This window comes from Solea solea, chromosome 17, assembly GCF_958295425.1.
Source record: "Solea solea chromosome 17, fSolSol10.1, whole genome shotgun sequence".
NCBI lineage: Eukaryota > Metazoa > Chordata > Actinopteri > Pleuronectiformes > Soleidae > Solea > Solea solea.
The window spans coordinates 11600811-11613098 of record NC_081150.1 but is presented as its reverse complement, the minus strand read 5'-3'; the positions used below and the strand labels follow the sequence as shown (position 1 = coordinate 11613098).

Genomic DNA, 12288 nt, shown 5'->3' with positions numbered 1-12288 from the left:
TAGTTTGATTACGGTTAAGAGGAGTTAGTATTGATTTTTATCTGACTGCCAGCTGGACGCCGTGTTCACGGAGCAGCTGACTCGGCTCTATCACAAGTGCAGGGACTTCATTTAAAATGCTAAGCGGTTGTCACTGTGGTGTTTGCAGCAGGAAGCTGCAGAAACTGTTGGTAGATAGACGTTAACAGTCACAGCAGGATGTAACAATGAGTCTCATAGTCACAAGTGTTTAACTGTGCAACGGTGGAAAGGTCTATTACCGGCTGAGCCTGTGATTCAGTGTATGTCCAGAAGGAGACATAACTGATGACCTTGCGGGGCGCAGCACTAAATGATGGCCTCCGGAGTTTCGCAGATGACGGACGAGTTTGGGTGCCGTGGCGATAACCGACGAGGAGGTGATTTGGGGTGTTGGTCTGGCAGCTGGCCGTTAATCATCCGGAGGAAGAGAAATGACATGCAGACAAGATCTTTAAATATCACCTCTTTTTTTTTTAATTACACAGACGTACACATGAGCATTAGCAGCCTTCCCTCTGCTCCTCTCTCACTACTTCACGGCCTTCTCCTCCTCTTCGTCTTCTTTTGCAATAGAGACGTTTCCTGTCGGGAGACGAGACGGGGCTCCGAGTGCTCAATCATGGCCTGGCAGGAGCTGGAGGGGAGACGCACTTTGGTCACAGGTGATTAACCACAGGGTGTTATGGCTGTTAGGAAGTCTCACGCCTGTCACCTCAGTTTATGTCTCTGAGGAGAACACATTTACTCAGCTGTGAACACCACTGTTGTATTTGCATGACTCAAATTTAAGGGCACAAGAGGGCTTAAACATATATGTTGACATTGTTGGAAAACCATAAAAAAAAAAGAGAGAAATAACGCAGTAAATGTGGCCCTTATCACAGCTAACTTGTCTTCTGTCCCTCCATCGTCCTGCTTGTTAACAATATTCCATAAATAATCAATGTAAAGGAAACAAACACAGGGCTACAAGTCCTTTTGAGACTAAGTGAAATGTTGTGTAAAAATCTACTTATACAAAACTGCAAAGGGATAGACTTAGAAGAAAGCTCATCGGCATTATAGAAATAATTTAAGCTCTCTGTAAACTTAACAACGGCAGGAGCCATGTGTACGTAGTAGATTGTGTTCACGTCTAGATTAACTTTGCATCATTTCAATGACCAAAGAGATGAAAAAGTAAACTGTTAACCTAATGTAATCGTCACCTGTGGATTTAAATTTACAGATTGATTCTTAAGTCCCAAACACAAGGCTTGACATCACTTGTTTATTAAAACAATCTTTAAAACATACTTTTTATGTCACAAGGAAAAGACCTATGCACAGTGCAAAATCTACATACTAAAAGTTAATTGATAGAGGTTTTATGGGTCTTTTTCTTTTTTATATATATATATAGAATAAATCTGCTGTTTTGGTTGAGCCTTTGTTTTACCCCATACTACTGTCCACTTTCTGCCCATCACTAGGTGGCAGCACTAAGCCCTCAGCACCTTCTGTGGACCTCTGACTATTCACCCCAGCTCTGCAAACTAAAGAATTGAACAGTAAGAATGTAAAGCAAAAAAAACCTGGTGATCACTGTTATTGAAGTTGTGCCACACGTGGAGCTGCTTGTCGTACCACGTCCTCCAGTTCTTTCCACAATATCGTGGGCTGTTTAATGGCGACATTCGCAGGCCGTGATGCTTTCAGACACTTTTCATAAACAAAAAGTGCAGAAATGTTATGAGGCGAGCCTCCAGCACTCCTTTACATTCCACTCTTTCCAACCGCCTCGCTACGTAGCACCACAGCAGCAAAGTGACGCAAATGACTTGTGACTTCAATTCACCTTAGTTTTGCCATCTGAGCCTCGTCCTTTTTAAAGAAAACTTGTGACTTCCTGCATGTTAAGGACAGGATAAAGTAAAACACAACAACGGCTGAACCAATAGAAAACAAACTAAGAAGAAACACGACTCTTTGAACACAAAGCGCGAGTCACCAGTAGAAGGACAGAATGAGAATCATGGGAGGATTGAAAAAGCTGCAGCACAACCAGTTCTCCATTTTAGACCAAGTCCAGCCCAGTTCATGATGGGGCGACCGCTGATCTCACCGCAGGACCCGACATGTCCACTCCTTCAGAGGCAGCGTAGAGGTGGGGGGGGCTCAGAAAGTCTGGAGCGCTTGTCTCCTGCCCCCTACCTGGTTACGACAAATGAGTTTGTCTCCCTAAACCGATGGAGCTGCCCTTGCTCTTTAGCTTCTGCTGTCTTCTGATAAAGTGCCATTTGACCCTCGGTACACGGGGAGAGTCTCTGTGGTGTCTCCATACTCGCTCTCGGCCAACTCCCCCTCACGCTCACAGATGACAGTCATTGGGCTGCTGAGGATTCGGCTGCGCGCGTTGTACTTGCTGCTCGCAGCAGAGGGCGGTAATCGAGAGCGCCCGTACCTAAAGCCGCTCATTGAAAAGGATGGTGACGTCGGCGAGGACAGAACCTCGTAGCGGCTCCACTCATCTGTTGCTCGTTTACTGCGGCCGGGCGACGCACAGGGGCTGTGAGGCGCCGTCGGAGAGGAGGGCGAAGAAGCGGGGGGGTCAAGTGCTGACTCGGACCGCGTTCTCTGGAAGCGAGGGTCGGTGGAGCGAAGCATCTCGGCAGCAGACATCCTGAAGCTGGTCTCCGAGCGGCTGCCCTTCTTGAGGAGCAGGGCCTTGAAGTTGTCGCTGCTGGTGGAGGACTTGCGAAGGTTGCGCTGTATAGAGCCCGCCTGCCTGGACAGAGGAGACACTGGGCCTGGGGACGTGTTTGTGGGCGTGGCAGGCGGAGACTGTTGTTGGCTCCCCGCTCGGGACTTGTCCTCCTCTGACTCCTTGCGACCCAGGACCTTCCGCTTTGACCTGGGAAAAGACGCAAGAACATTAGTGACGTCATGATTACCAGACAAATATGCAGAGTGGATGAGTGAGAAAAATGGTGATTTGACAAAGGAATAAGTAGAAGGAAAAAAAACAAAGGAGGCAGCTTTGTCAGGAAGTAAGCACGTCAAATTCAGTTATTCAAATTAAAATTCAGCTGCAGCATGAGAGCAGAAACCTGGTCCAAACTATGTTAAAATATCCCTGCACCTCAAATCTTTGTCCCAAATGTTCATAGGCCAGCTTTATCCCCACAGCAACTTAAAAAAAAATATAGAATTTCCATTATGGAGCACTGAAAAACCAAAGAGACTGAGACTTTTGTATTAAAGAAATCCAATGAGTTCTTTTACAGGAGAAGCTGCAGCAATTGCAACTGCAGGAAAGCACGGAGTCGCAATGACATTAATCAAACACTCAAACTGGGAGAATGGCCCAAAGCTGCTTAAATCAGGCACAAGTCCGTCCCCTCTCATCGGGGGGGGGGGGGCAGAGTTGACTGCACCACTCCCGTTTATACTGTCAATAACTCCTGCACCGAAACATGGCAACAAAGCTGCAACTGGCAGAATACAGAGGGATTAGAGGTAGCGGCAGGGAAACGGCTTTATTAATCTCTGGTACGGGGGGGTTACTCTGTGGGATTACTGCAGGTAATCTAAAGGTAGCATGGCAGAGACAAGGCTTGCTGATTAAAAGGGAAGGGGCTACTTGCCACTTCGCACCTCTCTAGAAAGGATGCACCCACCCACTGCATTCCTCCTCTGTACAGTGGTGGAGAGAGGGAGACAGAGACGATTAAAGGCATGAAAATTACAGATTGTACGATAAGGGGGAGAGAGATTTGATGCTGCAGGTAAAAAAGGTGTGAAGGACACTGTGAGGCAAAATCCCTAATCCTCTGATAAGATCTATCAAAATAAGTTCCTCCACAGAGGAGAGAATATACTTGTGAAGGTCAAACGAGCGAGGAGGGCTGAGGGAGATCTGGTCTGCGTGAGAATCCGCCGCTCCACTCAGACTGCAAAATGCGTCTGTGCCCTAAATTCAACCTCCATCTACTATCGTCCCCTGTGTGCATTACATAAGATTTTTTTTCCCCTTACACTCACTCCCACGTACAAACCACCTCACACACCTGAATTCAGTCACCCAAGGCGACTACACATCAAACTCAGGCCGGGGATGAAACCAAAACCTAAAAAAAAAAGAGGCTAAAAACCGTCACAAATGCACTCATCACCTTTTCACAGGTAAGCGGTGCTGCAGGATTAAACACAGCTTCGTCCAGCTCTCTGCTGTATTATATTTGCTTTGTGTTGTATTTTCCGCTGCTGTGGATAAGACATTACATTCAAGGTTTTCATCACTCTGTTTCTGTTTTTCCCAGAGAGAGAGAGAGGTGACAGCATGTGGAAGTGAAATGACCGGGTAAATTAAAAAGTATTGAGCAGCTGAGGAAAAGACGAAGAATTAGGGAGAAAGGGAGCAATTAGACATCTGTTCGTACCAGAGGCTGTAGAGAATACAGACGCAGTCTTTCAGACTGAAAAGTGAAGTAAGGGCGGAAGTAGCAGTTAGCCACTAGGTGGTGCCCTAAGTTAATGGTGTCAATCACTAGTTTCAGTTCGTCTTCAACGGCACATAATGTCAATTTTGATTCCATTTAGAGGACAGAGGATGATGATGCACGGCACACAGACAAGAGTGATTGACACCTGAGTCAATGGTGTGTACAGATTTTAAGTCTTGACGTCCAATGTTCTTCTATTTAAAAACATTAAATATAAAACAATGTATCTAAATTTCTTAAATGAATGAATACATTTAACAATCTATGTGCGAAATGTGGGATAAAGGAAGAGCATATTCTCGCCAAACTCACAGTAAGGTTTACACACGTTACCTTACACAATCCTTACATGCCACCGCTGCACACATGACATTGGCACTATAAATACACAGGCGATCCGTTCGCTGCAGAAATAAAAAATGAAACGCGATGCACAAACGGACACTGGCTGCTGCTGCTCCTGCTGCACGTGACTATGAAACACAAACTGGTGGACGGCATGCGAAATTTATGTGCATGCTCCCTTTGAAGCTCGGATTCATATATGCAATATATGTCGGGGGGGGGGGGGGAGAGGAAAAATGCATGTGTCAATCTCTCCAGTGGCCTCTAACCTAGATTAGGACCAGAGGGCTTTGAGTAGGTAAATAATAGATGAAGCAACAGTTTTTTTTTCTCCTGCAGAGATCGAGCATCTCACTTTTTTCACTTCCGACAATAAACATGTGACAACCGACTCATATTGCTTCCACAGTTGTTGACCTTTCTGTGGCCAGAAACAGAAAAACTCGTCTACACTGGGTCAATAAACCCCAGAGACCAGGCATTTGACAGATGTGTGTGCTTGCAGATCAGCACTGGGTGAAGTTATGACAGAGAGGTGGAGGGCAGGAAGAGGAGGAGGAGGAAGAGAGGATGATGATGGGGGGGGGGGGGGACCTGGAGTTCAGGGTCACACGGGGTTTATGGCGATGAGGTGAGAGGGGGAGATGATAGACGTAGAAACACAAACAAACGGAGCTCAATGACAGAGTAGAGGAGGAGAAATACACTGGCTCCATGGGATAAATGATGTATCAGGTGTTGAAGTGGGAGTAAAAAAAAAAAAAGAAAGAAGTGACGAGAGGCATAAAAGAGAGTGGTTCATCGCGTTACCTGTGAATGACAGCAAAGAGGTCCTCCGTGGTTCTGGGTCGCGTGGAAGTCGGGGTCACCATGTTCTCCTTAGGAGCCCCGTTGGTCGACGGGGTCGGAGATGATTCAGCCGTGCTGGATTCAAACACCTCACCTGATGTGGAGAAACGCACAAGTTAACGCGCTTACTTCAGGCTGTACGCGCTCATGAGTCCGCGTCCCATCACACTAACATGGTAGGCTATAAATTCAGACGTGCTACCAGGGAGGTGCAGGACTGTCTGCTTACATTCTCGCTCCGTCTCTAGATACCCTCTCCTTTCTTCTCTTCTACTTCAGCCTCTTTTCTCCTCCTCCTCCTCCTCACAACCTCCGTACTCACGTCTGCGCTTCGACTGCCAGAGCTGCTGCATGCAGTCTCTCTTTACACTCTCCCCCATCCTCCCCTTCATCCCTTTACCCGATCTGTTCCCCTCTCCTCTGATATGATGGAGCCCCTCCCCCGTCTCACTACAACAACGACAAGCATCTGCCCTGGGACTCTTGCCCCCCCCCCCAACTCAAAGACAGAATGAGAGAGAGCGAGCAGAGGATGACACAGGATAAGAAAGTAAAAAAGGGAGAAAAAAATAGAGAGGCTATATTTGATATTTAAAAATGAGGATATATAGTGGAGGGGAGTTGATTTGACACTGGATGCTGAGGTGTGTGTGTGTGTGTGTGTGTGTGTGTGTGTAGAGAGTGCAGGAAATACAATGCGGGGAAAAGCCTCAAGAGATGTCTGCATACAAAGTATAAAAAGATTAGTAGAGAATGAGTGAGGATAAATCCGAGGCTGCAGCTCTGCTGTCCCACTGATAAGCTGTCTCTCATGTGCCATTTTCACAGTTTTCAAATCTTTAAACACTTTACTGTTTCAAGTTTGGCTCCCTCACTTTTAGAGGCAGAATCAATTTCACAGCTGCCTGCGGAGCTGCCTACAGAGCAGCAGCATCGCTGCTAACGAGGTAGGCTGATGATGGTTTAACAAGTAACAATATTTATAACCGGCGTTACAGTGCTATTTTTACTATGTAGTGAAAAAACACATTTGACTCACCGGCATCGTCTTCCTTGGAGCTGATGGATCCTGTCGTGCTGCTCGCGCCATCTTCGTCGTCCTCCTCTTCGTGGGTCTCTCCGTTCATACACAGTCCATTTTCACGGGTTGTCTCCAGGCGAGCGGAAGTACAGTTGTGAAACTCTTCTTGGATCTCCGTGAATGATTCACTGCTCTCTGCTATCAGTTCTGAGAACTCTAAAATCTCCTCCTGATGCTCAATTCCATTCTCTTCCTCCTCTTCCTTTGTTTGTCTTTGCAGAACATCTACCTGGTCCTGGGTTTGGGACAGGCTGCTGCTTGTATCCTCATGCTGAGCTGGAACCTGTTCATTGATGAGTTGTGAGTTCAGAGGTGGGAGGAAAGAGACTTTAGGTTTCTTGAGGACCGCTGGGGGCTTCTGTTTGACAGGTGAGCTCTGTGAGGGACTTGGCAGTGATTGTTGCCCTTCATCTTGTTCTTTTCCATTTGAGAGAAAGAAACTCAGATTTTCATCTTTCCCATTGAACACAGCACTCTCTTGTGTCCTATTCGTGATACTGCACTCTAATGACAATTCCTGTAAAAGCTGTGACACAGGTGACGGTGGGAGATTGTATGAGTCATCTTCTGGTGAGCTGTTTAACGTGGGTAACACAAAAAGATGGTCCTGGGAGTGAGACTTCTCCTGGGTCTGGGACTGAAGGAGGTCTACTCCTGTTTCCCGAGCTGTGGTGTCATCTGATTTGCCATTAATCTCCTTCTCGGGGCGCTTTATTGAGCGGAGCTGAACACTCTGTAGTGCAAAGGGGGTAATTAGGGGCGCAGGTGTCTTTGTGGGACTGATGGAGACAGCTGGTTTGGGGGCATCTTTCACTTTCTTTAGAGATGGGGAGAAGGAAGGTACAACAAAATTGGGCAATGGAGGAGGTGGAGGGGGTCCACAAGAAGGCATAGGAGGAGGAGGAGGTGGAGGAGGACTGAAGCTCCCATTGAAGGACAAACTGGGGTGGATTAGTGTTTCAGGAGATGGAGGAGGGGGGAATTCCGGGGAGGTGGAGCAAACAGGGAGAGGACCTTGAGACATTCCCTGTGGAGTGGGTGGTAACGGGGGAGCTGGTGGAGGAGTAGGGGGACCCACGCTTAAACCTGGTGGAAGAGGGGGAGGGAAGGGTGGGGGTGGGCTGAGAGGGGTGTTGGGAGCCGAGGAGGAGAAGGGAAGGGGAGGAGGTGGTGGTGGAGGAGGACCGTAGCTCTTCAATGAGTCTGAGGTGTTGGAGGAGAGGGAGGTGGAAGAGGAGGACATGGATACAGAGGAGAGCAGAGACGATTTCCTCTCGGGCACTTTGGGCTTGGGTCGGCTGGAGGGAGACATGGACCTGACAAAGGAGGGCACTGGGGTCCCAGCTGTAGGGGTGTTAGACTGGCTGGAGTAGCCACTGGATGGAGAGGTCAGTCTGTGCACCCTGTCTGGAGAAGAGGTCGACATCTTGGGCTTTACTGCGACCACTGTCTCCTGGCCTGAAGCTCGAGAAGCTTGGCTGTTATTATGAATCTCACCTCCATTCTGTAGTTCTCCTGTGTGAGCCCCAGGTGCCATGTTGTCTGTGGCCGGAGGGGTCTGCGCTCTTTGGTCTCCGTGGTTACGAGGATCTTCCATGTAATAACCCCAGGAATCCGCATAGTCAGAACGCAGGCTGCTGGTGTCACTGTGAGCAGGTGTCACGTGGCATAGTGAGTACACGTTAGACGCGATGCCACAGTTCGGATTAGCTACCAGTGACGCTGCGGAGCTACCTGCACTGATGCTACTCTGACTGCGCGGCCGTAGAATCCAAGGGTCATCGTAGTCGCTGCTTGGGCTGTGAGAGGGTGACGACGGCGAGGCGCCTTTTCCGTTACCTCCCCTCAGCCCTATCTGTAGACTCTGCTGCAAACTGGCAATTAATGTCTCGTTAAGCATGGCGCTGTTTGGTTCGTTAGCACCACTGACGGCACTAACCCCTCCGAGGGGCTTTTTCGCACCGGGCTTACGTCTAAGAGAGTCTGTACGGGCTGGGGGCAGTGGAGGTTTCTTGGACTTGCGAAGGGAGATGCTGCGAGATAGCGAGTGATCACTGTACACACTTCCAGAATCATCTTGATTTGCCATCTCACGGCACTCGTACATGCTGTGTCTGGTGGCTCGTCCAGCTGTGCCCCTGTGTCCACTGCTGTGGCTGCGTGAGCGCAGACCAGAGTCCAGGTGCATGGAGGTGAAGTATCCATCATTGTCCTGGGAATAGACAGAGCTGGAGTCAGTAGTGGTCCGGGAGGAGAGGTCCAGGCTGCTGTACATCTGGTTCATGGGAGTGGAGCAGCTGGAGGTCAGAGTGCGCTGTGGGACCACCACATTTTCAGGTGTGTCATAGATCCATTGCTCCTCCGGCAGACAGGAAGGAGGTGTGGGGGCCAGGGTGCTGTGGCTGTGGACACTGCCGTCCGAGTGTCCTGACTCGCTAGCAGGTTCTGTGATGAATAGACGGCCCCCCTGTGGTGTTTGAGTGGGGGTGGATGTGGCCAAAGCTGGACAAGTGGAACTGTGGCTGAAGGCTGATGGACTGGAGGTCAGAGAGTCTTTGTTGGAAGTGGAAAGCAGACTTAGTGGTCGGGCTGTGGGATAACTTGAGGCTGGGGAGTGGGAGGACTGACCGGAGGTGTTGAGGGTAATGACTTCAGTGGAGCTGGACAAGGTGGCATTGGGGATGTATGAGGTGGAATAGGCAGCGTGTGGGGAAACCACACAAGCTGGACCCCCACCCCACTCGCTGGACTGTGTTCCCCTCAATTCCTGAGACTTTGGCCGAGTGAGGGTGCCGGTCCTTGGAGCGTTTCTCATGTGCACCACTGTGTCATCGACTTGAAGCTTTCCAATCTGCCGTTGAGGCGTTGTCTGCTCCTCTGACTTGATTGGGGTGCTGCTGTAGATGGGATCGGAACTGAGTGACACCCTGGCGCCCTGTCGAGGCAGACTGTGGAAACGGGAAGGGTCTCCGTTAAACAGACGCGGCGGCATCAAGATGCCAGAGCTGTCACTGCTGCAGATGGATATACTTCCTGTTGAGGAGGAAGTTGAAATCCCAGCCATCTGAGCAGCGATTCCCTGTCCTCTCTGTGCCCGAATTCTTCTCATGGATGGAGGTACAATCTTTATTTCTTCTGTCTGGCAGCTTGTGTCTTTAGTCACTGATCGCCGGAGTGCTGAGTTAACACTCCCAACTCGACCCAAAGTGGAGTACTGTCCCGGGATGAACATGGAATGAGGTCGGAGCTCTCCACCACGTCCTTTTGCTGCTGTCAAAGGAAAGAAAACAAGATAAATGTGTAACTGATTCACAGATTTCCTGTTCTTGCTCCTCTACATTGTCTTTTCCGCTATTACTTCCTCAGCCTCACTGCCTTCTGCCCTTCATGAGGTTTGTCAGATGAGCTGTGGTCACAGGGTAGCTAATTAATTTGATTTGCTGTAACCCTGTCTTGTTTGTAAATAACTTCTGGTCGTCTTCATTAAGGAGAAAAGGATATAAGGATAAGGATATCCATTCTATAATTCCCCTGCTATTCACTCTAATAGACAGGCAAACAATCTCCTGGGGTTCAGGGCAGACATCTGGTTAGGCAAGAATTCATTGGACACAAAAATACACGTACATGGTCACTCACAGTTGTACAAGACAGGACATAGAGAATACACAGATACAAAGACATACAGAGATGCACAGTGAACATACCAGCTAGTAAACAAAGAAATGGAAGAAAGGGCTTTAAAACGAGAAAGGACGTGAAGTGTGTCTCCCATCTGTGCTGGCTCTCCTGTTGACGCTCATATCCCGAAACATTCACTCTACTGCGTCCTTTCTCGTCTCTTCTCTCCCCTCTCCTCGTTCTCTCTCTGAACCACATACACTCTGTTCCTCTGTTGCTAAAAGCCGGAGTGACAGCTTGGCTGCTGCTGCTGCTGCGATAGATTATGCTGCAGGTCTACTTCGCAGGCAGTACTAGAGCAAAGAGAGGGAGGGATGAAGCAGCGGGGCAATTACCCCAGCCCAGTAATCATGACATTCAGACTCTGTCGTCAGCTTTGCGCTAACCAGACTTTAAAGTTCTTCTCTTATCGAGTGATCTTATCGCACGGAGAAATGACTTTCTCCATAAATACCACAGTCACCCTGAAGCACAGGGACTTGTACATAAACATCAGCGTGTTGCGCAGTTAGCGCAACACACCGTCAGCTTAGTCAGCTCGGTTTACCCTTGACACCAGGCTCAGCTTTGTAACTATATGAGTATGGAACTTCCGTATTTGTTATTTACTCCTCATCTCTTCAGTGTGTTTGAGGATAACATGCTCTGAAAATTACAACAGTAAAAGAAGAGGGTCAGGTGTCAACGATCAGGGGTCTCTACGCACATGCTAACATAATCAACACGGCCTACGGATTAAAGCAACGACTTAGATACACAATTAACTCTCACAGTTCACATAAATGTGGTCACACAAAAGTGATCCCAAAAGATTATGGCACAATACCACAGACTGATTATAAAAATTAATATTGTCTTCCGGTTCGGAAAGTGAAGATCAGGAAATACGATGGCAATTATATTGCAATTATCCACCAGGTGGCGACTTTGCTCATTGCAGTTTGAGTGGGAGTCTATGGGAATATGAGCCTATTTCTCACAGGGTCTCAATCACTAGTTTCCGGTCTTCTTCTCATGGTGTCAGTTTAGTAAATTGTGTTCCCATTTAAAGGAAAATAGACAATAAAGCATGACACCTAATGGATGGTATGACTGCCATTAGGTGCCTTGTTTTGCAAACAGGAGACACTGTCCATTTTTCTCCATGTATACAGTCAATGCACAGTGTGCAATGAAGAAAAGGAATTTTGAACACAGTTTAACGTGGAGTGGAGAGGAGAAGTATGAGAACACTGTGTGTGTGGCTGAAAAAAGTAAAGACTTAACAGCTGCAGGGCCTTGGTCCAACACTGTGGACTCTGACGAGTCACTCTCTCCTTCACAATATGACAAACCCAGAACAATACTGCTGCAGAGAGCTCACTGTCCTCACTACATACACTTATGTTGATGAAACCATGACAGTGAGACTATAGAAAGCATGAAAGGAGGAGCGCTGGCAGAGGTCTATGGACAGTAGAAGGCGATGTACAGCCCCACAATGATCCATACCTAGCTCCAGGTTGAAGTTGTCAGGCAGCCCTGATATAGTCTTTCTGCGTTTGACCTTCTTGGGCCGGCGGGACACGGTGTCAGTGTTAATGAGGGAGCGCCGGACGCTCGCCTGTCGGTCAAATACTGCCCCTGTTAGCCGGGAGGGCGAGAGCAAGGCAGGCGGACACACAGGCAAACAGCAGTCGGTTAGTCAGAGGGAACATACTCAGCAACGTGCAGAGGGTTTTTGGAATTACATTATTGAGTTAAACATGCAATGGCAACACAGCGGGGATTCTGAAGGGGAAGTTCAGTGACATGTTTTTAAAAAAAAAACAACTTTCTTTCTCTTCA

General features: G+C 48.2%; 1 protein-coding gene across 10 annotated transcripts in view; it reads right to left on the bottom strand.

Moving 5' to 3' along the window:
• Positions 1–1277: 1277 nt before the first annotated feature.
• Positions 1278–12288, bottom strand: part of nhsl1b (NHS-like 1b) — a 96066-nt gene continuing 85055 nt past the window's right edge. For 5 of the 10 annotated variants that reach the window (XM_058612603.1, XM_058612605.1, XM_058612612.1 and 2 more), the window contains exons 5-8: positions 11953–12084; positions 6739–10050; positions 5661–5793; positions 1278–2914 (exon numbers count right to left, since the gene is read on the bottom strand). In XM_058612603.1, the coding sequence (XP_058468586.1) occupies positions 2269–2914; positions 5661–5793; positions 6739–10050; positions 11953–12084 (4223 nt within the window). In that variant the 3' untranslated portion in view covers positions 1278–2268. The remainder of the gene's footprint in view (positions 2915–5660; positions 5794–6738; positions 10051–11952; positions 12085–12288) is intronic. The other 5 variants (XM_058612604.1, XM_058612611.1, XM_058612607.1 and 2 more) reach the window with 3 other exon arrangements.